At 49.9% G+C, this 25,618-nt stretch overlaps 1 protein-coding gene across 1 annotated transcript in view; it reads left to right on the top strand.

Moving 5' to 3' along the window:
* ATP2B2 (ATPase plasma membrane Ca2+ transporting 2) overlaps nucleotides 1-25,618 on the top strand; it is a 360,949-nt gene that overhangs the window by 221,693 nt on the left and 113,638 nt on the right. Inside the window, exon 3 of the mRNA XM_081105731.1 lies at nucleotides 12,815-13,332. Within this exon, the coding sequence (XP_080961857.1) occupies nucleotides 13,134-13,332 (199 nt within the window). The 5' untranslated portion in view covers nucleotides 12,815-13,133. The remainder of the gene's footprint in view (nucleotides 1-12,814; nucleotides 13,333-25,618) is intronic.

The following is a 25,618-nucleotide window of genomic DNA, read 5'->3' as shown; positions in this document are numbered from 1 at the left end:
CTGAGTTGATTTTTTTATTAGTAAAGCAAGAAATCCTCCCATAGATATCTCAGTGTCCAGAGGATAACTGGCTGATTCAAGGGCATACACATGCCCATCAGAGTGGGGGGTGCCAGGAGCCAGGGAGGCTCCTTCCCTGGCCTATGCCTCCCTGGCCTATCCCAGCATCCAAGACTTAACACAACTGAACATGTGAAGGTCTCTTGGAAATCATCTAGTCCAACCTCATTTTACTGATGGAGAAACTGAGACCCAAAGAGGGAAGACAGGGGAGCAGGTACAACTAATGGGGGACCTTCTAGCCAGGTTGGAGGTGACCAGCTCTGGAGCTGCATCTTCTGTGCAGGATCTTGAGCCTCCACATCACTTTGTGAGGATGTCACTCTCTGTGGGAATTGTGATAGGCCCCTGAATCTCTTTAGCCTTAGTTTCTTACTTGTGAAATAGAAAAATCCAGTAGGTTCTTGGTGGCCTTCAAACTGAAGAGCACTTTAGGAACACTCTTGTAAAATGCCATTTTGTCATCACTGTCTTTTTGCTCAGGGTGAACCCTACTGGCAGAGTTCCCTGAGAGCTACAGTCATCTGATGGAATGGTTTCTGGGTTTAGAGGTTCAGGGCCAGCCTGTAGACAGCCTCAGAGATAGTGGCGAGCCATCTATGACAAGCAGCTATCCACACCTTATATGTAACCACACATGTGCTCTGCTCTGCCCTGACATGCATAGACACACATCTGTACATGCACAACTGGTTGCACAACTATGCATACATTCTACTCTACATATACACACATATACAGCACACATTTATGCAATCATGGACATGAACTTCCCGTGGAAAAGAGGGAGCAGGGTTGTTCTGCATGAGTCATAAAATGCCCCTTAACTCTGAAGTAATAAAAATAGAAGAAAATTTCAGGTCAACCTAAAAAAAAAAACTTTGTAAAACCACCAGCACTGGCACAGATGATTATGGAAGGAGGGAGTGAACCCCTGTCAAGAGAGGCATGCACACACAAGCAGGACTGGACACGGGTGCAGTGAAGAGGCTTAGGCATCACAGAGATTTTCACCTCTAAGGTCCCTTCTGGTCTCTCGAGTCAAGTGAGCTCGGGGAGTCAGGGCTTCTTCTGGCTTTGCAAATAATGGTGCCCTTTTGGTAACCCTGCATAGACTCGCACTATCTTCCAACAACCCTGTGGGGTAGGAATGATTAATGTCCCCACTTCAGAGGTCTGACAACTGAGGCCAGAGAGCTGCCTTGATTTTCCCACAGTCACTCAGTGATGGCAGGGCAAGGGTTCTAGCCCAGATTTCTATGACTCTAAGCCTTAAACAAAGGGGTTTAACCCCCACTAAGTTGTGAGTCAAATGAAAAGTGGTTTAAGAATCCAGAGAAGTTAAGTTTCTGGATTGAAAGGAAATTCCCAAGAGAAGATGGCACTGGCAGTGGTAGATCTAGAGACCCAGATATGGGGTGGAACATAACAGGCAAAGAAGAGATGGTGGTCCAGGTAGGGATTCCTGCCATGCAATATATGGAAGTGCAGCTGTTGGGGTGGCCACAACGATGGGGACAGAGGGGTGCCAGGCTGTACATATCCGCCATGCCTTGCTCACTTTCATTTCTGGGCTCGGAGCCTCAAGATCAGGCCATGGGTCTGCACAGCTTCAACAAGGCTGGGGTCCCCTGGGTCTGCATCCCCCAGGGTGGTTGCATTTGCATCTGTCTCTGCACAGATGGCTGGTGAGCACAGCTAGCAGCCCTCATCCCCACCCGCACCCCCTTCTGTCGCAGGGACTCGGCTGCACCGGGGAGCGTGGTATGGTTTTATTTTTAGAAGTGGCACCATCTGTTCAAGGTGCCGGGTGGATTCTGTTTGTCTCCGCAGTGGCCGGGACGGCCATGCCAAGTCAGAGGAAAACTGCAGAGCTGGCCGGCGGGGTAGTCACTAATTAGCATGCCGACCTGCTGAATGCAAGAGCCAACGAGATTCCACAGGCCTCAGGGTGTGAGATTCTTGAATCCGGAGGCTGGGGCTGCTAGTGGGGTGGCTCTGGGGCCAGGGCAGCTAACTCAAAGGACAAGCTCAGCGTGGGAGGCATCCTGTGTTCCCAGCACCCTGCCTAGTCCCTGGGCCTGAGCCTGGGCCTGCCTCCTGGCAGATTCAGTGTCCTGCCCTGATCTTATCCCTGACCTCCAGCTTTGGGTGGAAAATGGGGAAGAGACATCAGGAGAAAAGAACAGTGGCTAGCCCAGAGGGATCCTCTGTGGGACCTAACCCTGGGTGTGGCAGAAGACACTGTGGTGAGCAGTTTGGTTCAGAAGGGCTGGCACATCTCCCCACTGGACTCCAAATGCTTCAGTGTATCCCACCACCTGAGCTACCACCACACTGGGCTTCTGAGTCATCTTGGGGAGGATTTAGGCTGGTGATTCCAAGCAGGCGCTCTGATGGAAGACTGCCTGGGTTCAAATCCAAAAGTTATGTGATCCTAGGCAACTTCCTTAATCTGGCTGAGCCTCCATTTGCTCGTCTGTGGAATGGGATGCTGGTGGCAGCTACCTCATAGGTTCCAGGTGTAGATTTGCCGAGTTGCTGCCTATAAGGCTGTGGCATGTACCTGGGTGCATTCAGCATCAGCTCTTCCTACCATGTGGCTGACCCGGTTCACTTTTCAAATGCAGACTGCACCCTAACGTTTGTTGTCCTCCATGTCCTTCCACAATCATATTGCTTTCTCAGGTGTGGAACCAGTACTGGTGGAGGCCTATGCCATGCTGAGGGCCAGGGAGGTTTTGTTTTCAGGAAGTTCATGGTCTAGTGAGGGAGACACACTGGCAAGACTCACTCCAAGATTGAAGCTGGAGGGTGTGAAATCGAGGAACAAACCACACATGATGGGCTGGCAGTGGGAAGAGGGTTGGAATGTAGAGCCGGGGAGTTAGAGACGTTGGTATGCTGGGCCTTGGAGAGGAAAGTTTTAATTAATGGGAAAGCAAGTATAGACAGTCCTGGATAGAGGGAACAGCGTATGCAAAGGGTGGGAGGCAGAGCATGCGTTAGTTGTTCTGGACATGCAAGAGTTCTGTTAGACCAGAGCTCGGGGAGGCTAGCTCCGAGCCAATCAGGCAGGATCCTGGATGGCAGTGGGGAGCCAGCGGTGGTTTTTAATCCAGAGAGTGGTGTGCACAATCTGAGAGGCAGCACAATATGTTGGTTTTAGCATCAAAGAGGTCCCATTTCTGCTCCTGCCTCTACCGCTTGCTAGCTGTGTGACCCTGGGCACGACGTTATTTTACTTCCCTGAGCTTCAGTTTCCTCATCATAATAATGCCTGCCTTGAGGGCTTATTGTAGGATAAGGTGTGTTCAGAGCCTAACACAGCTCCTAGCACATAGACACCACTCAGTAAAGGGCAGCTACTATCAGCATCACTCTGGAGACAGTGAAAGGACAATCAAGGGGCCGCTCAGGAGGCCATGGATGAGGAGCCTGCATTCTCAGCCCACAAAGAGTGACTTTCCCCCACATCTTACCTTCCTTCTTCTCTGGTCTGCACCCCAAAGGACTCACTAGCTATTCAAAAGTAATCTCCCAACTTGGACTCGTCCCCTGGCACACCTGTGGATGAATAGTCCTACTCCAACCCATAGAGGAAAAATGTTAATAAGCTCAGTCAGACTGAGATGCCACCACTTATTAGTAAATATGGTTCTGGCAGGAACCAGAAGGAAAGAACCATGCACAGTGCAAAAGAATGGGTCACTAGTGGTGGTCTTCTGGCACTGGTGACAGATGGCACTGATGGACCAAGGTGAGTTCTCTGGGCATGCGCTTTAGTGTCCCTGACTGGCCTTTTGTTTAGTGTCATGTTGTTGGCTCACACCTGCTCACTGGGATACCCCATTGTCCGAGAACCTAGCTTTGAGTGTCAATACCAAATATCTGAGGTCAGCTCCCCATGCCTATTCACAGAGCTCATGGAACAGGCCCTGTGCCTTCCCCAGTCAACCTACACCCAGCACCTCAGGCTTCCCAATCCCACACTTTGTTGGCGGGCACTGCTATCGTAGACAGCTCTTAGGGGCACTTAGAATCCTTTGCTCTATATCAGTCAGCACCACCGCTTGTGGACAGCTCCTTGGCACCGGGTTCTTAAAGCCCACCTCATACCCTCCGTCAGCACTGTGTCCTTGGGAACAGATCCCAGTGAAGACACTTCCCCGGTGCCTGTTTCTTTGTCCTCCCCAGAGGGTATGTCAGTCAGCACCAGGACCACGTGGACAGCACTCACTCCCAGCCACTGCTGGTCCGCCCTGCAGGGAGTGGGGGCCTGCAGTTATCAGGTTCCTTGACCTCAGCCATCCAATCCCTCCCAGCACCCACCTCCATCCGTCAATCAGTACTTTATCCCCAGAGACAGCTCCCTGCACGGTCAGAGGTGAAGCCTGAAAACTCACCAAGTAATCTGTTGTGTGTGGCCAGAGCACTGACAATGCAGGATCCTGTGCTTCACTACAGAAACCAGAGGCAAGGGCAGGAGCCTGGTCTTTTGGAGAAAGGGATGTGAGTGAGCAGGGGGGGCGGGGGGGGGGGACCTTAAGTGTATCTCTGTGTGTGTTTGATATCTGGCTCTGCTATCCCCTAACCAAGGACCTTACGCCAGTCACTGTACTCTCTTTTTCCCTTTTTTCTCCTCTGTAAAACAAGGTGCCAACAGTTACTGTATCATAGGGTTGTTGTGAAGGATTAAATGAGATAACAAATGTAAAGTGCATAGGATGGTGCTTGGCACATAGTAGCTGCAGTCTAAGCATTGCCGTTATTATCATTCTTTGTCCCCCCGCCCCACCCCCTTTTCAGGCCTCTGCTTGTAAACCATGGGAGAGCAGGAGGAAGATGAAGGTAGGATGGGACAGTGTCACTGAAACCAGTTAGGATCTAGAGGCTGGGGGTAGTCAGGGCAGCAAAGGGAACCTCAAGGAGGTCAGTGCAGCTATAGGGATAGATGGGCAGGTGAGAGCTGAGGCCAGAGAGGTTGCCAAGGCTTTTGGCTGAAGCCAGAGGATGAGGTCCATCCCAAGCACAGTCACAGTCCTCAACCTTCTTAATGCATATCCCTTTCTTGCAGCCCCAAGTGAAGTCTCCACAAGGCTTTCTTGCCTCCATCTGCTAGTGACTTTACTATTTTAGCTTCATCAGGAAACTCTCAAAGATTTTTTAAGGAAAGATTTCTAAATAAGGAGCATATCAAGGGTACAAACCTTGGAAAGCATTCATTGTCCTGCCAAAACCAAGAAGGGCAGTGCATGTCAAAGACAGCAGGTGAATTTTGATCAGCTCGTGACTACTGGGTTCTAGGGCATTTCTCCTTCCTTCGGCCTATAGCCAAGCTGGACTTGGCCTGCAGTGTGGGTGAGTTGGTGGCAAAGAGGCCCAAGGAATTATGTGGGCTCTGAGGAGCAAGTATCAGATGATAGGAGAATCCTTGAGGATGGTGCTACACTGGTCCTTTGAGACTGAGTATTTTTCCAAACTCCCTCTCACTTTACAGAAAAGGAAATTGAGGCACAGTAGAGAAGGCTGTAGTCCAAGGTTATACTACAAGTTGGTGAAGGACAATGGGGCACAGAGGAAAGATGGAGGCCTTGGACTGAAGCAAGTGTATTTAAATTGTGCCAAGTCCTATCTGAATAGCCTTGGCCAGCTGTAACCTCTCTGAGTCCCCAGCTTCCTCACCTGTAAGGCAGGGACAGGGATACCACACAGCCCATGGAGGCTTATACTAAGCAAGAGCAATTAATAGTAGTGGTCAAGCCAAGATCAGGACCCAGCAGATCTGGTTCCCAGGCAAGTGCAGTTTGAATTACATCCTTCCAAAATCTGAAGCAAAAGTTGTGCAGGAATCACTCAACTCAGCCTGCAGATCCCGATCTTGGAGTTGTCACGGGGGCGTTCTTTATGGCAGAGTGATCAGACCTTAAACCGCAGGGTCTGTGTACCTCTCTTGTTCTCCTCGGAATCCTAATGATTTGGGGCAGGGCCTGAGATGCACCTCCTTAGGTTGACTGAATGAGTGGAAGAATTGAGAGATAGACAGATGGACAAATGGATGGACAGCAAATGATGGATGGATAGATGGATGGACAGATAGATAGGTGAGTAGGTGCATGGATGGATGCATGGATGGATGAACAGATAAATGGACAAATGGATTGACATGTAGGTAAGTGGGAGGATGAATAGGTATGTAAGACACCTGGAAGACTAGAAATGGGTGTTTCCTACCATCTAACATTGGCAGCTCCTCTGGAGAACAGGGATAGTGGAGGGAGTTGAACATGGTAGGCAGCTAAGGGCTGGATCTCCTCTCCCTCAGGACAGGCATGAGAATGAGAGGGTTCACGAAAAGTCCTACATCCTGAACATCCCACCCCTGGCCCTGCTTCTGCTATCTGTGCCTTCAGGGCTGATGCATGGCTGTTTCTCTGAGACTTTTTAAATTTTTTTTAGATTTTTCTTTTCTGGTTAGCAAGATAGGAGTTTTCTAAAAATAGCACTAAATTCACCTCTGAGGTATTCATTTTTCAGTTCCCTTCCTCCTTCCCAGTTCCCTCTCCTAAACTGTGAGAATTCAAAGCTGAGATTTTCATTGTCAGCTTTGATACACACACACACACACACACACACACACACACACACACACACGACTCACAGGCCCAAATCAACACTAATATTTCACATTCCTTATGACCCAGGCGTACCCCCAGACTATGGACTAGCCATGATGAACATCTACCATCACACACTCCCACTGACCTTACACATTCACACTGACTGACTCCTACCCTCACACTAACATGCACACTCTCACTCACACTCACATAGTCACTACAGACCCATCAGGCTCTCTACACACATACACACACACACACACACACACACACACAAAGGGACATCTAAGGCAGAAGATACAGTAGTCTGGCTGAGGCTGAGGGAGGAGCAGTTGTCTGTCTCTGGCTGGTGGCTGAGTCCACCCATTTTCCTGGGTGATAGCCTACATGGAGGTTCCCATTGCTGGGACAGGAGGCCCTACAGAAAGGCCAGAATTTGCATCTAGGAGAGGAAAGAAAATGTCCTACCCCAAAGAAACTAGTTAGCCAGGACCAGAGCAGACAGGAAACTAGCCTTGTATGCTGTGTCAAGCTGGGACCCTCCCCAACCTTTTGAGTAGTGCCAGGGGCTTTGTGGGTATGGTCCTGTCAGTCTGAGTTCTGCGTTGAGCACAGTAGTGTGGGGGACTGAGGATAGAGGCATTGAGCTATGATTAGAACAACCACATTTAACAAGTTCTTCCTCTGTGCCAGGAACTGGGCTAAGCTCTAGCTCAGTTAGTCCTCACAAAACCCTGTGAGGTAGGCTGTGAAGTTGGCTTTGTTGGGGAGGAAAAAACCAAAGGCACAGGGCGAGGTTAAGAGCCTTGCCCAAATCACAAAACTAACCAATGGCAGCACCAAGCCTCCTCACCCGGGGTCCCTAGACAGGGCCTGTGTCCCCTACATTTGTCATGGCTGCCAGAGATCATTCAAAGAGAAGATGACTTTTAAAATACATATTAAGGTGGCATTTAAATTCAGCACATCTTAAAACAGAAGAATTCAGCATTCAAAAGTTATTTTTAGCACATAATTCATTTGCAATTGTCCCAGCTACCATCCTTCAGTAGGATTTAAAAAGCTGTTGGTTTGGATTTTGTTTTCTTTTTTAATCCTTCCTTCGAAAGATAGATTCCTTCTTTGTTAAATTAACTCTAAAAAAAAACAAAACACATTGCTCCTTCCTTTGCAAGCGTCCTTCCTAGCAAAGACTTTTTATTAAGGTGCCCCTAACCTATTCTTGAGTCATTGAAATGTAACAATACAGAGTCATTTAAATGCTAATAAGATGAAATCGAAATGCATAAATCCAATATTGTCAGAATGTTCTCCTGGATTCTGAAGGTCCTGGCACTGTCAGAGCCTAAAGGGACCCTCAGAGAGCACTAGTCCAATCCCTTCACTTTCCACACGGGGAAACTGAGGTCCAGGGAAGAAAGGGGCTTGGTCAAGGTCATGCTGCAGGAGCTTGGAAAACAGGGAGGGGCTTTCAGTGGTCTCTGGCCTCAGGTGGCTATGTGACCCCTAGTATGTTGCTCACCCTCTCTGCTCCCAGAACTGGTCCTATGCCCTGCCCAGGTCCCTGTCTCATGCCCCACAGACACTATAACAGAATACCATAGACAGGGTTACTTAAACAACAGAAATTTATTTCTCACAGTTCTGAAGACTGGCTAGTTCAGCTCAAGGTGCCGACCGATTGGGTTCCTAGTGAGGGCCCTCTTCCTGTCTCGCTATGTCCTCATATGGCCGAGAAAGATCTTCTCTCATGTCACTTTTTATAAGAACACAAATCCCATTCATGAGGGCTCCACCCTCATGACCTAATTACCTCCTAAAGGCCCCACCTCCTAATACCATCACATTGGGAATTAGGGCTTCAACTTGTTAATTTGGGGTAAACACATTCAGTCATAGTAGCCTGTGTGCCTATGTGGGTTTTTTTAGGGCAGGAGTGTGCAGTGTTAAGAACTGGCTGCAAATGAACCTCATCACAACCATCAGAGCTTCACTTCTAATAACAGGGTGGGAGGGGAAGGTAGAGGAGCCAGCGTTGTTGGGTCTCCATAGGTCCTCATGGCAGCCTGTTAGACAGATGGGCCAACTCGTTTGCAGAGAGGCCCACCAGTGAGGTTAGATGACTTCTCCAAGGTCACACCACTCATTAAATGTCTCAGCTATAGAGTGGTAGTTCAGGTGGTATTTGGGCAAGGCAGCAAGGATGTCAGAGTCTGGTGAGCTGTGCTTGAGGGGACAGCTGCCTGCTCCAGCCTCACACCCATGCCTCATTATGATGAAAGGAACCTGGGACATGGAGAGCAGGGGATGAATCTCAAAGGAAAAAGTATGACTACTGATTGTGATAACTTTCCTTATCTCTAGCAAACCTGTAAGATAGGCAGGATAGGATCACTAGCCCATTTTACAGATGAGGAAACTGAGATCTAAGGACTTCCCATGGATGGATGACCCAGGGGCTAATCTAGACATTCATTAATTCATCAAGCATTTATTGAGTGCCTTTTGGATGCCAGGTACCATAGTAGGTACAAAAGTGACATGGCTACTGCCCACTGGGGAAGGGAGACAGCTAAGCAGGCCCAACCAATAGTGTGTGAAGTGTGGTATGATGCAGGAGGCACCCAGTAGTCAGGAGCATTTACATAACCCTGCATGATCAGGAAAGGCTTTCAAGTAAAGGACATTGCTGGGCAGAACCAGCCATTGTCAAGGCAGCAAAGGCTGGGGGAGTGGAAAGTGTTCCAGTCTAGAGAATTCAGAAAACTGATAGATTCTACACTAACTAGCAGGTCTTCAGCTCTGTCCGTCTATCAGAATATCATCTGAGAGGCATCATTTAAGTACTTCTGGGCCGATGGACTTCAAGCTCCCTAAGCAAGGAAATCCCACAGTTAAATCAAATACCAAAGTGAGCTCTGCAACTTAGAAGGAAAAACCAAGACACCCAGAACAGGGTTGGTCTCATGCATGCACTGGTGACATGTAGGAGCAAGGGGTGATAGGGTTTGGGGACAAGCCACAGCAGAAGAGTAACTACAGTGGGAAATCTCAAAGAAGGACGTTTAAGATCAATCTTCTACAGTGTTAAAATTCTGGTTTTTAACTGATTTTGATATCCCAGCATTTCATTCTTCTATACCTGCTCACACAGGTCCCTTTCTGAACCTTTTACTAATAGAAAATTGTATAGTTCAATTTTTTCCATGTCCATCTTTTGGCTTAAGGCCTACTTAACCTGCAGAAGGAAAAGTATTCCCTATTCATCTTCCCTGATACCCTGGGTCAGATCAGATCTTCCTTCTCTGGGTGTCCACAGCACCTGGGACTCGCCATCATGGCAAACCCATCATGTTATATAGAAATCACCCATTTAATTGTCTCTCTTCTTTATTGTCAGCTCCTGGAAGGCAGGGACCATGTCTGGATTGTTCAGTGCTTGAAATAGAGTAGATGCCCAAAATAGTTATTGAATGGATGGATGGATGGATGGATGGATGGATGGATGGACAGATGGACAGATGGACAGGTAGATGGGTAGATAGATGGTTGAAGATCATTATTCATCTTAACACAGTAGTCATTAAAATTACCAGTAGGCCATTATTAACTCATGCCTACTATTGTCATCACAAATATAATTACTGCTAACGCTTCTCATAGCTCTTGCTGTCAGATGTAATTATGAGTGCCTCTAAGTCACACCACGGGTATCAGAGGGACAGATAGAAACAGTGCCTAAAGTTTAGAAAGTCCTTCGTGGTTTACAATGCACTTACATTCACATATGACATTATATTAAGTATCCTAAGAACCCCAGGAGGGAGTTTCACCAGGGAAGGCAGCAAAGTGTCCTGCTTAAGAGAATGTCTCTGGACCCAGAGAACCTGAGTTTAAATCCCAATTCCGCCACTCACTAACTGTGTGACCTTGGACAGGTTGTATCACCTCTCTTGGCCTCAGTTTCCTCAGATGTTCTATGGGGATAATAAGACTGTCTATCTTCTAAAGCAGTTATATGGGTTGGTAATAATCGCAATAACTATGGAGTGCTTATTCAGTAATTACTAGGCTCAGTTGTAAATATTTTATGTGAAATAACTAATTTAAACCTCATAACACCTACAAGATAGATACTATTATTCCCCCTCCCTTTTTAAAGATCATAAAACTAAAGTTAATTTGCCTCCCATCGTGCTGGGAGGTGGAGGAACCAGAATTTGGCCAGAAAACTGTGGCTTCTGGAGCTCCTACTGTTAACCTTCACAGCACCTGTACCGCAGGCATCCTTGGTCCCTGCCTTGTCTGTTGGTCCCAGTGTAAAGATAAGGCTTCCGACTGCAGCCTTGGGTAAAAGTGCCCTCCTGGAAGGCATGACCGTTTCCTCTGCAGCTCCAGTACCGCCCCCCACCCCCCCACACACACACCCTTCGCTAGGAAGCACCATACCCCAGAAGGAAACATCAGATTTGAACATGGTTTATAATTAGCTCCCAGTAAATTAGGAGGCAGCAAGAGGAGATTGACTATTGTCTTACATATGAGAAAACTGAGCCTCAGTAAAGCGGAGAGACTTGCCCAGGGTTCCACAGGGTTTGGGAGAACTTGGATGGGAACCCAGATTGCCCTGACTCCATCCTGTGTTCTTCACTGAATTCAGGCACAATCTACCCAGCAGCCTCGGCTCTTCGAGAGAAAGGAGAGAGTGCCACTTAGGGGAAGGGGAGCGAGCACTAGGGTGGGAGTCAGGAAACCAGACACTCAGGCCCCTCTGCTTTAGCTCTTTGTGGCTCTGGACAAGGCCCTTTTCCTCTCTGAACTTCAGGTTCCTCACTGGAGAAAACGAGATTAACTCTCAAATGTCACCAGCTCTGAAATTCTGTGCAAGAGGAAAGGATTGCAAAGGAGAGAGATGGGGCAAGGGAGAGGCGACAAGAGGGAGAAGCTGGGGCTGGAGTGTGGGCTCGATCCCATCTTCCTCCCTCCATTCCCCCTCACTGTCCTGGACCTAAGATGGCCAGCTCTCTGAGACTGCTGGGTGGAGCCAGTGCCCGTGCCAGGCCCAGCCGAGCTCAACAGGGGCCCTTTGTCACCCAACGCTTGCCGGGGCCTTGGCCACTGGTGTTGGGTGTCCAAGCAGATTGGATTCTCTCCTGGCAGCCCTGCAGATGCCGCACTTCTGTAAGGGTGGCCAGGCAGGCAGAGAGAAGCCAGCGCTCCCTCCTTTTCCTGGGCTCCCAGAGGAACGTGGAGGCCACTATCTATGGTGCTGGACTGTGAGAGCCCCCAGGTGAGGTCTCCCTGGACCCCAGCTCTGCTTTGGGCCAAGCTGTGGGCTCAGTGATGTCCTGGTGAATATGCATGAGCTGGCTCCTCTGGCCCAGCCGAGAGCTTTAATTAATGTGATTGGGGGCTTAGGGTAGAGGTGGGTGGCTTTCTTCCATCCCCATGCCTGTAAGACCCAAGTGGAGAGGACAGTGTATATCAGCAGGTGTAGGTGGCATGGAATGGGGTGGCATCTATAGGTGGGAGTATGCCCCAAATTGTGTGGACATAGGATGTGTGTAAACACGTTGGCATAGTGAGAGAAATAGGGGCCTGTGTGTGCACAGAGGGGCTGTGAACACAGGTGTTTTTGAGGGAAGGAGGTTGGGATAGATGTATGCCAAAAGTGTTACTGCATGTAACACTGTGTGTGGCAGAGAGGGGGGTGTTTACCAGCATGTGTGGGAAGTGGGGCTTGTGAATTGTGTGTGTATGGCAATGGGTGGGCCCTAAAAGTAGGTGGATTGGGTGTTGCAAGGCACCCTGAGCCTGTGGGTCTGAAGGTGTGTGTGCACCAGGGTGTGTGTTGTGAGTCAGTGCATTACATAGCACAGTGGACAATTAGAGAATTGGGTATTTTATGCCTTGGGGGTGGTATATTGTGGGGTCTCCAGGAGAGTACCGGTATGTTAGGATTTACAGTGTGTGCCGTTGTGTTATGGGGTGTCATACAAAAGACCCACATTAGGGTTCCTGGGTGTTATTTTGGATGGGCACACATACACACATACACTGGGCCTTTCTGAGCACCCATCCCATAATGCCTCCAGTTCCTGATCCTTGTCACCACTCTGTGTTTGCCCCCACAGGAGCCACCATCCCTGACCATGTAGATGCCAGCTCCGGGAAGCAGCATGGGCCCCACTGAATGGAGACTACTGGGTCTCCATCCCTGAGCCCTTCCAGCCCCTGGACTTCACCCTGGACCCAGAGGCACCCCTTGGAGTTCACTACTGCTGCTGTCAGCCCACCTCGACTGCCCCCTCCCCCTGGGACCCGGAGTCGGCCACCGGGAGCCGCAGCCATCCAGTGAGGTTGTGCTGAGGACAGCCACACAGAGCCATCACCCAGTAGCCTCTGGTCCAGTGCTGACCTTCGGGCCCACCCTGAGCAGGGACTGTGGCAAACATGGGTGACATGACCAACAGCGACTTTTACTCCAAAAACCAAAGAAACGAGTCAAGCCATGGGGGCGAGTTTGGGTGCACGTTGGAGGAGCTCCGCTCCCTCATGGAGCTGCGGAGCACTGAGGCTGTGGTCAAGATCAAGGAGACTTACGGGGACACCGAAGCCATCTGCCGGCGCCTCAAAACCTCACCTATTGAAGGTAAGTGTAGGGGACTCAGATCCAGGGCTGTCGCCCTGGTGACTGCCATTTGTGTTGGCTCCAGGAACAATATGCATAATACTTAACCACAGGGATGTCTTAGACAGGGGCTGATATGCCACTATGGTCATTCTGGTGTAGTCTAGCTGAGGGTCAGCCCCTTTGGATAGGCCAGAGGATGGGGCTTCCATTTTTTCCCCATTGTGGGTTGGGATCTGACCCTAGCCACCTGCAGAGAGAACCACAGGAACAGAGCTGGGTCAGGGGCTATGTTCTGGAAACCAGATGCCAAAATCAAACAGAATGTGCAACTCACATCCACTTCAGGAGTGGGCTCATCAGCCTGGAAATCTGGGAGGCACCCAGTCTCCAAGGCGGGGCCAGAAGAGAAGCCATGCCTTGCTTGTCTTCGTCAAAGCTCAGGCGGGGCTCCTACTTCCCCCTCCCCCATCTACAGTGGCTGGATTCCAGGATTCAGCCACCCAGCCCGTGGCCTCCCTTCCCCAGGCCCCAAAAATCCCCTTGTCTGGGCTCCAGCATGGAACCACAGCATTGCTACAATGCAGCCAATTCCAGCTCCCCAACCCCTGCCTCTGGGCTGGGTCCTCTCCGACTGCCCCAAATCCAGGCTCTGATTTGGGGACTCCTAGGTCTCTGGGCAGCCATAGGCCTTGGAACTGCTGGACAGACAGGCCAGGCAGGAAGATGGGCCATCACGGGAAGGGTGACAGGTGCCATGTATGTCTTGCCCTTGACATGGGTGTGGAACTTTCTTGCAACCGCCAAAATAAGTAGCCTGCAACTCCAGAGAAAAGATTTCAACCTCCTGGGGGCTTCTCTGGAGGGGGCCAAAGCCCAGCCATCTACCGTGAGACGGAGAGGAGAGAAACCAGTCCAGGTCAGGCCCCAGAATTCAGTTTGAGTCTCCATCCCCACATGAAGGAAAAGAGTTCCCCACATGAGCCCCAAAGGCATGGTGTGAGGCTCTTCTCAGGGAATCCCCAACCCTATAACTTTGTGCAAAGAGGCTGCATCAAGCCTCAGTTTCTTTCTCTGGAAAATGGGGCCAGTGCCTACTTCACAGTGCTCAGTGGAGGCCTGAGAAGGCAGTAGGTGCTCAACAATTGGCAGCCATATTATTCTAAGGAGAGTGGATGACAATTCCTCCCCCAGGTATAGGCCACAACCTGGGAGGTAGGCAGCCTCTGAATCCTTATCCCCATGTGACAGAGAACAAATCTGAGGCCAGAGATTCTCCTAACTCCAGTCCCCATGCCTTGTGCATGGCTGGGCACTAACCCTGAACGCATTTCCTATAGAGGTTGCTTATGGACCTAGATGCTCAGCTGGGACCTGCCAGTCTGTGGTTGCCTGTGCCTGCACCCCAGTACACCCAGTAGCTTGGGGCATCTGAGTCTCTCTTCTTCTGGGGCCCTTTTGAGTCAGAAGGAAGAGCTAAGCCTGGTCCTTCTTCCAAGATTGGCTGCTGTCTCTGATGTTGTGCCTATGGGCTGAGCCCAGGCTGAAGTTTAGAAATACCTTTGTATTCTTGGTGTCTGATTGTTTGGGCAGGGAGAGTAGGAATGGAGGAAACATCCTCTCTTCACTGTGTGCTTCTAGCTCAGGTCTTGAGAATGACCACATGTGGCCCTACAATGGGAGCGATCTCTGTGTTGGGGCTCCTGAACCCCAGCCTTGTACAGACACTAGTGTGTGACAGAATGGCCCTGCGCACCTCCTAAGAGGCATGGCTGCCCACCCAAGTGGTCTTTACCTTGTGAATAGGACCAGGAGATTCTCTTGAGTCAGGAATGTTTAAGTGTCTCTGGGCTCCAGGCCTGGATGGAAGCTGTGGCCCTTCTCCAGAAAAGCAGCCAACTGCATGCAACAGATGTGGCTCATACCATCAGGCCTTCACAGAGCGCCACGAAGAATTCCATCCTCCCCTCCCACTTGACAGGCTCTCACACCCTGGGACATTGAGTGGCCCATCACCAAGCTCCAGCACTGTGTTGGGCCAATTCCAGTTGGCTCATTGTGTCCTGCGCCTGAGGGCAGGAATCTGTCCTGCTCCTCTCTGTGCATTCACCACCTAGTCTGGTGCCTGGCACAGAGGAGAGTAAATAACTGCCCATAAAACCCTGAGACATGGCCATTGAGTCCCTAGCCCACAGGGAGCAAGCAGTTCAAATGTCAGCAACCAAAACAGCAAGTAACCCAGACCAAGTGCAGCACCAGCCCCAGAGCTCATAGGAGAGATGAGGTGGGTGGGCAGTGAAGGTCAGAGCAGACTTCCTGGAGGAGGAGGTGTTGGGCTCTGGAGGAAAGAGGAGAGAATAAAGCATGGAATAAAGCAGCATTTCTTAGAATTCCACAGAATATCAGTGTGTTACAAGAGTTAGGCATTCCATGAAAAGTAAAGGGGACTCAGTTTTCTCATCTACAAAATGGAAAGAACAGTGACAGCTCTGACTAGTGTTCTGCCACCTGCCAGCTGTGTGTCTGCCTTTACACCTTTTGTCTGACCTCTATAAGCTTTGGTTTCCTCATTTTTCACAAGGACCAAATGAGATCTCTGATGGAAAAGGTCTCAGAGGAGGAGGAGGAAAGCCTGTGGTAGGGTTAACCAGAGCCCTGCTGCATTGGTCCCTAGAAGGATCTCCCAGGGTGCAGGTGGAGCTAAAAGAGGCTTGGGGAGGGGCAGAAGAGCATAATACCACAGACCCTAGATTTGGATGCCCTGGGTTCAAATCTCAGTCCTGCCATTTACTTGCTGTGTGACTGTGGACTAGTTACTTGACTTCTCTATGCCTCAGTTTCCTCATTATCTCCTGTAAAATGGGGAAATTGATAGTGGTTACCTCACAGGATTGTGGTGAGGACAAATTGGAACAGCTTGGAACAGCACTTGGCACATGGGCAGACTAAACACCTCAATTTCCCCATCAGTAAAATGGGTTGTAAACATTTTTATTCAATGAGATCAGGCCAAGTGCCCAGTATCTAAGTGCTCAATAAATGTCAGCTTTTATTGGTCTTCATTGATTATTACTACTCTGGAGGAAGCAGTCACATTCTCCAGAAAGGGTGGAATCTGACTCTTCTGGAACACTGGTCAGTGTCCCCACATGGTGCCTCACTTTGTAGTAGGCTATTCTGCATCCTTATTACACATGTGCCTAGAAGCAGGAGTTGTTATCCCATTTTAGAGATGAGGAGCATGAGGGTTTGAGGTCATCACCACAGTTCACCGTTCACATCAAAGCAGACTTTGTACACAGCTCTGATGGCGCCCAGGGGTGCTATCAGCCCCGAGCCAGGCATGTGCACCTGGGCACAGTCCTCTAGGTGCTCTCTGTCTGATGAGGGCCTGAGTAGGGAGGACCACCAGGGAACTTTTTATTCTCTCTCATGTTTAGCATTTGTCCTGCCCTGTGTGCCCTCTTCTGATTTACAGAAGTGCTTCGCCTCCAGCCCCAGCCCCTAACTTAGAGCCATGTGATGTGGATCTGTGCCAGCTCCACACAAGGACTCAAGTTGGCCATTCCTGACAGCCCTGCCCCAGTCTGCCCCCAATGAGCAAGCCCTGGCCTCTGAGTCACATTATAGGAAACTCCTCCAGGCCATGCATAAATTAGCCTTCCCATTCATCCAGCTAACTTGAAGCAAAAAGATCTCTGCAAGTGATAGGGTTTAAAGCCTTGGAAATCTTTTCCCACCCAGGGTACCGCCTGCTGCCAGCACAGACAAGAGGCTCAGCTTCCACAGCCAGGCAGTGTTGGATTTTCTACCAAAAGGCCCAACTCTGGGGACAACTGTTGTGTAAACCTCGTACCTGTGAGCTCAAGTCAGGGGTGGTCTCTGCCCCTGGCTTGAGCTTCATTTATTTCCTTTTCCTCTACTAGTTCTGTTCTATTCTGGTAATGCCTTTTCCTCTGCCCTCCACTGCCCCCTTTCCTTCCACACCCTTTCACTCTGGGACATAGAGCCCCAGAGGCCCAGGACAAATGCTGGCTGGCTTACTCTTACAGGACACTGGGAGAATTTAATGTAACCTCTCTGAGCCTTAGTTGCCTTATCTGTGAAATGGGGATACTAACACTACCTACCTCTCAAATGTTGTCCACATGAAAGGTTTAGTGCAGTCTATGGTAGACCCCAGACACTTACAAAATAGTGATATCATTGTTATCATTATGCCTAATATTTCTTTTCAAAACAATATGCATGAGCCCCATCCTTGTGAAAGAATTAGGCAGTGCCCAACGAAGAGTTAATGTGCTGTTAGAGCAGGCTTCCCAGAGGAGGCAGACTCATGATGAGTCTGGAAAGATGGGTAGTGGATGTTGGGGTGTCTTGTGAGATCCTAGAAGCAGGAGCTGTTTTTCATTCTCCACTGTGTCCCCAGTATGATGCCTGGAGGCTCAAAATTATTCACAGATGAAGGAAGAGATGGGGAATACCCTGGTGTCCCTTCCTGTGTAGGATAGAAGGCTGCAACCTGGGGACAGGACACAGGACACCCTATGTGGAACAGTTGGCTTCAGGTCCCCAAACCTAGAGTGGCACTTCCCTAAGCTGCTCCACACACACAGCTCACGTCCTTCACTCCCTGTCACCCGCACCTCAGGCTGTCGGAGGGGCAGCTCAAACAAGTCCCATTGGGCACTCTCTGTATTGCATGTTTCGCAGTGTGGGAGAAAGGGGGACAAAGAAGATGGGCAGCAGCAGGTGGGGTGGGAACTGGATACTTCAGAGTGTTGTGAAACAGAACCTCCGGTTAATTTTGTATGAATACTACAGCCTGCCCAAGTGGAGAAGAGAGAGGGGCTGGGGGAGGATAGGAGGGCAGATCATGGGTGGCTGGTGCCTCATGATGCATAAATACGATGTTAGTGGAGAATGCCCCTCCAACCTGGCAGGGCTCAGGTCATCCACAGAGCTGCTGCCACCAACTGGGCATGGGAGAGTGTGGAAACAGCAGGTGGGGGTCTTCTGTTTGTCATTGTGATGCCATTGTCTATTTCCCCAAGGATCACTGGGCACTGACAGGTTGACAGGGAAACTGAGGCAGCCACAGATTCAGTTGGATGCCAGATAGGGTGAAGCTGGGGACTGCTTAAATACAAGGTCCACATAGGGAGTTCACTGCCTGGCCAGAGATAAATGAGAACAGCTCCCTGGGTCTTCATTTAAGGCCCAGGACTCTGTCAGGTGCAAGGCCTGGAGGAGAAAAACATATCAAGGTATTTAAGAGACTGAGAATACTAGCCACCTTTGCAAATACATGCATGGGTGGGGAGGGGAAAGCATGAATATTGTTGGGGGCTGGGGGTTCCAGCCTCATCTGTCACCACAGACAAGATACTTAGGTTCTCATGACCTCACTTTTCTTATTTGTAAAATGGGGATTGTGCTACTTCAGTCTTTGCCATTCAGAAATAGTGAGTTGAAAGTGCTTTGAAAGTTTCCACAAAAGAATTATCATCTTCCTGTATTTATTGAGTATTTCTGTCTATTAGGATTCTGGTTGATAAAAACCCGTCTCAAATTGACTTATGCAAAAAAGATATTTTCTGACTTGTGCAACCAAAAAGTCCAGGGCCTGTTTGGCCTCAGGTGTGGCTGGATCCAGGGTCTCCAATACTGCAGGAAGACTGTGTAACATCCCTCTCCTAGATCTTTCTTTTCCACTGTCCTCATTCAGGCCCTCACCCTTTGAGCGCCCCAGCATCTTCAGGCTAACACCGTCCCATCTCAGCCACTCCAGTGCCAACAGGCACCTCTTTCTCAGGGCCTCCCCTTAACTACCAGAACAGACTCTCACTGGCACAAGCAGGAGTCACATGGCCAATCTTGAACCAATCTATGTGTCTGGAGGATGGAATAGGCTAATAGGTCAGACCTGGGTCACATGCTTGCTACAGAGGGGCTAGCCCACCCAGACTACATGGAGACTGGAGGAGAGGGGAATGGAGGCAAAACACACATGCTTGTGGGCCTACTGTGTAGAAGGCTCCTACTGTGTGCTGAGGAGTGTATGGAGGAAGAGCAGGCATGTTCTGTGCTCTTGGTGGGGAGAAAGGATAGAATAAGAAGGCAGTTGAGGAGTGAAGGCAGGATTCAGAGCACCAAATATGGAGTGATAATAGCCAAATCACAACACTGTTAATTATTACACCAGGGTAATAGGCATAAGCTGGGTCTGTCCAGGCAAAGTAGCTCTACAACTAATGTTCCAGCAGTGAAGTGGCCCACTCATGTCATAGTCAAATTCTGGCTCCACTTCTTATCCAGCTGTGGAGCATTGGGCCCGTTCTTTAACTCCTCTGTGCTTCAGTTTCCTTATCTGTGACATGGAATAATAACAGTGCCTCTTTCATAGGGTTGTCATCAGGGTCAAAGTCATACGTGTAAAGCACTTAGTGCCTGGCACATGGCAGGTGCTATATCAGGGTCAGCTGTTTTATTATTCTACTAGAGGCCCAGTGCATGAAATCCGTACATGGGTAGGGTCCCTAGGCCTGGCCAGCGATTAGGGCCGATCTGCGGGGCCAATCTATCTATTAGGATTCTGGTTGATAAAAACCCATCTCAAATTGACTTATGCAAAAAATATATTTTCTGGCTTGTGCAACCAAAAAGTCCAGGGACTGTTTGGCCTCGGGTGTGGCTGGATCCAGGGTCTCCAATACTGCAGGAGAACTGTGTCCACCCCTCTCCTAGTATCTTTCTTTTCCACTGTCCTCAGGCAGGCCCTCACCCTTTGAGGGCCCCAGCATCTTCAGGCTAGCACCTTCCCATCTCAGCCACTCCAGTGCCAATGGGCATCTCTTTCTCAGGGCCGCTCCTTCACTACCAGATAGATAGATAGATTGGTGGGGCTATTGGGGGCCCCCGCTGGCACCACCTTGACTGACCTGGGGCCTGTGGGCTGGGGGCAGCTCCTGCGTTGAGCATCTGCCCCTCATGGTCAGTGTGTGTCATAGTGACCGGTCGTTCTCTCGTTCAATCGATTTGCATATTAGGCTTTTATTATATAGGATACCAGGAACTCTCTGTATGACTATAAGGGACAAGTTGGGTTTAAATTAGTGGAGCTAAGAAAGGTAGCTTATCTGAGCAGATCAATGGGCTTGAGCAACACATGTGAATCTATGATATTTTTTTAATGTCAGCACCATATTTGATTTGCAGTACTTATACACCCCACCCCACCACCGCCGCCAGGGGGAAAAATCCTTTAAAAGCACAGCTTTCTATGAAAGTCTGGTGAATCATATGTGGACACTTTCCAGAATGCTACCCGCACATCTTTCTGAATCATCAATAAAATAAACCCACCTGTTGATTAATATGGCTATCCACTGTCCCAGGGTGGGGGCAGGAGAGTGTGTGCTAGGCAAACAGTTCTGCAGGCCTGGGGGTGGCTGGCAGTGCAGAACAGTTAGGCAAAGAGGCCGACCTGTCGCTGACCGAGTGCTTCTAAGTGGATGTCAGCAGGACTAGAGGACCTCCTGTCCCAAGGAAGGCATGCTGGCCAGGTAGGTGCTTTGCACAGTCAGGTATCTAAATGGGGAATAGAGGATATGGGCAGAGGGGGGAGCCTCTCACCAGGCAGACTGACCATGCAAAAAGCCTGAGTCCAAAAGCCACCCAGCGGCTATAATTTACTGTGTGCAAGCTTATCAGGGTCAGACTCTCTCTCTCTCTAATGTAGTCCTCACAGCAGCCCCTTGAGCAGGAAACAAATGCTTGAAGAGGAAGCCACCTCCATGGAGGCCTCTTTGCTTTGCAGAATGAATATGCACTAAATACTAAGTGCCTAGTGCATGCTCAAAAAAGAGAAGGAATGAGAAGAGCATTAACTAGGAGTCCCAGCTCCTGCACTGAGACCCTTGAGCAAGTCACTCCATCCCTCTGAGCCTGACTTCCCCATCTGTAAATGGCATCATAATAATGCCCACCTTCCAGAACCGGAAGATACAGGTGTTCAGAGAATATCCCATTGCCTCCCCTGCTTCTATCATGCCAAGTGGAGATGTAGTCTGGCACATATTCATTTGTTAAACAGATATATGTGTTCTATGTGCAGGCTTGGGCCACATTGCTCTTCTGGGAAGAGACTTCTGGGAAGAAGTGTTCCAAACACTTCTCAAGAGTGATTTGTGTGTGGTGTGGCTATACATGAGACAGATGGGAGGCCGGAACAGGGACAGCCTTCCAGAACATTCCCTTTCCATCCAAGGAGCAGAGATAGAGATCAGACAGGAGATAACCCCAGGGGCACAGAGGCAGGCAGGATCCAGTAGGAAAGATGGAAGCCAGGGGCAGGGGCCAGGGAGGAGCCCCCTCCTGACTGCCTTCCTTTCCAGAGCTCCCTAAAGAGTCTCAGGCAAGGGGGTGCAGAGTTGGGTTGTATGTCACCCCTTTCCTGAAGACTATCCCCTTCTAGCTGCAATCCAGGCTACTAGCTGTGATATCAGAGACGCATCACCTCATTGAATCTTCATCAACCCCTTTGAAGCAGGAACTGTTCGTATCCCCAGTTTATGGATGGGGAAATCGAGGCTCAGGGCACCACTACTAACAAGAGGCCCAGTCAGGATTGGTATCCACACAGGCTGGGTCTCGAATATGCACACATCCTCTTTAATCTACTGCCTCCTGTTGCCAAAGTAATTCTACAACAAGAGGGCGTGTGCTGAAGGTGAAGGAAGGGTCAGCCCTGCCTGGTTGGCGAGGCTTCCAAGGACAGGGAGGAGCTGAACATGCAGAGCCAGGGAGGAGAGCATATTCTTAGTGAGGGTGACAGCCTGAGCGAAGGCCCCGAGGAGAGAAAAGGAATGTGCACGGGGAGACGTGAAGAATTCGTTGTGCTGGAGCTTCGGATATATCTCAAAGGGCAGAGGACTCCAGCCCACAGATGATGGATTGACTTCTGTAGACTCTAGGTTTTAGTTGGTTTGTTCATGCAGTTTGTGCAGACTGTCAGCTTGGATAACAGCGTTTAGGTTTTTCTGTGCCATCCATGTGAGCGTGGAATGAGCTGTGAGCTCTATGAGGGTAAGGCCCTGAGAATAGTTCCTCTCCAGGGGCCAGGTGAGCCAAAGAACTCACTGAGTGCAGGGAAACTGAAGGTTTGAAGAGCTGATTCTCATACTGGGTTCCTTGGGGTTTCACAGAGGTGCCTTAGGGGACAGGGTGGTGCTGAGTGACCTTTCCTCCCCACCATGTACCAAAGAGGCTCCTTTTTTAAAATCTATTTTGCATGGTAGGGCATCTGGTAAAATGTTTTAAAGGGGGCAGGGGGTGTTTTTGCTTTTGTTTTCAAAAGAAAAGAAAAATTTTTTAAAAACTTCTTGTATAGGAAAATGGAGCTAAATTAGAGTGTCTAAAGCCTGGATTGGGGCCCAGGTAATTTAAGTTCCCAGTGCCTCAGTTTTTATATCTGTAAAATGGAGCAAGTAATATCCAGCTCCCAGGACCCATACTGTTCTGTTGGTTAAGTGAGAAAACACACACAGAGTACCTGGTCCCCAGGGGACCCTTGGGGAAGTTTCACCTTGCACCACCCCACCCTAGCCATGGTCTGGCCTCATGTGCTCCAACCACCGGTGTTAGAAGACACACTGAGCTGGGAAGATTAAAGACGAGACCAGCCTGACTTTGGCCCTTATTAGCCAAGACTCTCCCCAAGCCCCACATTAAAAAAGAGGGTGGGTCTGGCAGTCTCTGCGGCTATTCCAGGCTCAGACATTCTAGAATTGTGGACTCACTGCCGCAGTTCCCCCAGGAGTGCCGACATCAGACTGGCCAAAGGGAGGCTAGCTCACAGCCGGGCCCCAGATTCCTCTTCCCTTGAAAGACTGACTTCAAATCCTTTGGGTATGGCCAAGGCCCCACCACAGGCAGGCAGGGGCAGTGCCCTCGGCCTCTCCCCCCAAACCCAGACCCAGCAAACTTTTCCTCCCAGTTGGCTTGGAGCCCTACCCACACTGGCTTTCAAAGGCCTGTGTGTGTTCCCTGGCCGGGGCCTCTGGGACTCTGATTACTTTGCACCCCTGAGTTTCCGTTTTCTTATCTGTCAAGTGGGCTTGCTTCTATCTCTCAGCTCCTCAGGGATGAGAGGTGTTGCTCAGTAATGCAGGCTGGACTGTCTCTAGCGTTAGGCAACCTCGAATGCCCACCCAGCCTGGGTCCCACAGAGGTCAAGAGAGCTGGAGCAGCCTCTCCCTCCAGGCCTGCCTGTCACACGAGAGGCCCTGACAGAGCAGGTAACTTATTCATGCAGGCCCCCCTCACCCCACAACGATTATCTTACTCTTCCTGGCACAATCCAAGCCCCTGCTGTGGTTTCAGACCTGCAGTTATTTATAGTCAGTGGAAATTAGCACCTCTGCAGATGGTTCCCTTGTACCCACCTGGCAGCGTCAGCCTCCACCCCAAAGGGAGGCCCCCTGGAAATTTCCGTGGTCCCAGCAAATGATCCCAGGGACCATTTCTAAACAGAGAAGATTCGGCTCTTTCTGTGGGATAGCTCTGGACAAGTTGCCATGGAGCTGAGAGGTAGAAGCAAGCTCTTCTGGCCCTATGAAAAGGAAGGGCTGCATGGAAGAGGTGGCATGGAGCAAGCAAGACGTTGAGAGATAGGCAGGGTTTGCAGTGGGGAAAGGAACTCCAGGTAGAGGGAAAAGTATGGACAAAGGCACAGAGGCAAAGAAGGGTATGTAAAAGGAAGAGCCAATCATTTGGTCAGGGCAGGGAGCAACTAGAAGTAGTGATGATAATTAAGAGTAACTGAGCATTATAGATGTCCTAGATACCATTCTAAGAGCTTTACATACACATACCTCGTTGAATCCCCCCAACCACCTCATGGAGTGGTATTATCCTCATTTTTATACATAGAGAAATTGAGGCACAGATAAGTTAAATAACTTGCCCATGGTCACACAGCTAATGAAGAGAGGAACTGGGATTCAAATCCTGGCAAAGCGACTCCAGAGTCTGTACTATGACTCTAAATGTTAAGTCAAAAAGTTTGTGCTTAAATTAAGAAGCAGAAAGGAGCCCCTAATGTTCTTGAGCAGAGAAGAAGTGTGGCTAAGACAATGGGTCTGGCAGTAATGAGTTTGGTTTGGAATGGGGAGGTAAAGCGAGTGGGGAGGGAGGGACAGACATCTGAAAGAGGGGTGACAGGGTTGGACCTGGCCAGGGAAGTGGTGATAGAAAGGAAAAAGCTTCAAGCAGCAGAACTCAGCCTGTAATAGGTGACAGAGAGAGGGGTGTCAACGCAGACTCACTTTCAAGATAGCACTAGCTCCTCTTGATAGAGATGAGCCAACAAGGAGAGGAGCAAGGTCAGGGGTGAGATAAAAGGTTTGTGCTGGGCACTGTGCATTCTCAGGGCCTGGGGGATAGGATGGCAGGCCTGGAACCCTAGAGAGACGGTGCGCCTGGAGGTGGAACATCCAGATGACAGAGATATCTATAGAGAAGTCTTGTCTCTACTAACAAGTCCCAAACCTGCATGGGGGAAGTCAACCGTGGGAGGGCAGAGATTTGGGCCTGTGCTGTTCACTACTGTATCCTGGAACCTAGAACAATGCCCAGCACAGAGTACACTCAATAAATATGCAGGAATGAATTCACCTGGGGGTTCATCAAGCACAGATCCTCAGGGAGCATCAGCTACTAAGGGAGCAAGCATCAGGCAAAGTAGAAGTCAGAGAACAGAAGGAGAGGGTTGGCTGCAGGTAGGGTATGATCAGGGTGACTGACACTGGATGAGTAGTCACTTAGACATAGGGGTTACAGGAGAGTTGAAGGAAGGCAATGAAGGAGTAACAGCCTCAAGGACAGACTGCTAGATGAACTCTTGGAAAAATGTCTGCTGGACAAAGGAGCAGAATACAGCATTCCCTGGGGCTGCCCTGCCAAACACACACCAGCTCAGTCCAGTAAGGGCACATGGGACAGGAGCCTGGGGGACTCATGGACCCATGGGACCACAGGTCTAGAATGGCTCTCAGAGATGGTTTCATCCAACAATCCCAGGGTGCACATGAGACTCTGAGGCCCAAGAGGGAAGGGACTGAACCAAGTGCACAGTGGGTGAAGACCCAACCCAGGGCTGGGGCCGCAGAATTGCCCCTGCACTTGGTGAAGGGGCAGATGTCCCTCCTCCCTATCCCCATTGCAGCCTCCCCATCTCCCCACAGACCCTCAGCTCTCTCATCTATCCCCACCCTCCCACGGTGTAGTTTCCAGGGGCCGTCATAAT

This window comes from Myotis nattereri, assembly GCF_964212035.1.
Source record: "Myotis nattereri genome assembly, chromosome: 14".
Classification (NCBI taxonomy): domain Eukaryota; kingdom Metazoa; phylum Chordata; class Mammalia; order Chiroptera; family Vespertilionidae; genus Myotis; species Myotis nattereri.
This window is presented reverse-complemented; position numbering and strand designations above follow the sequence as displayed.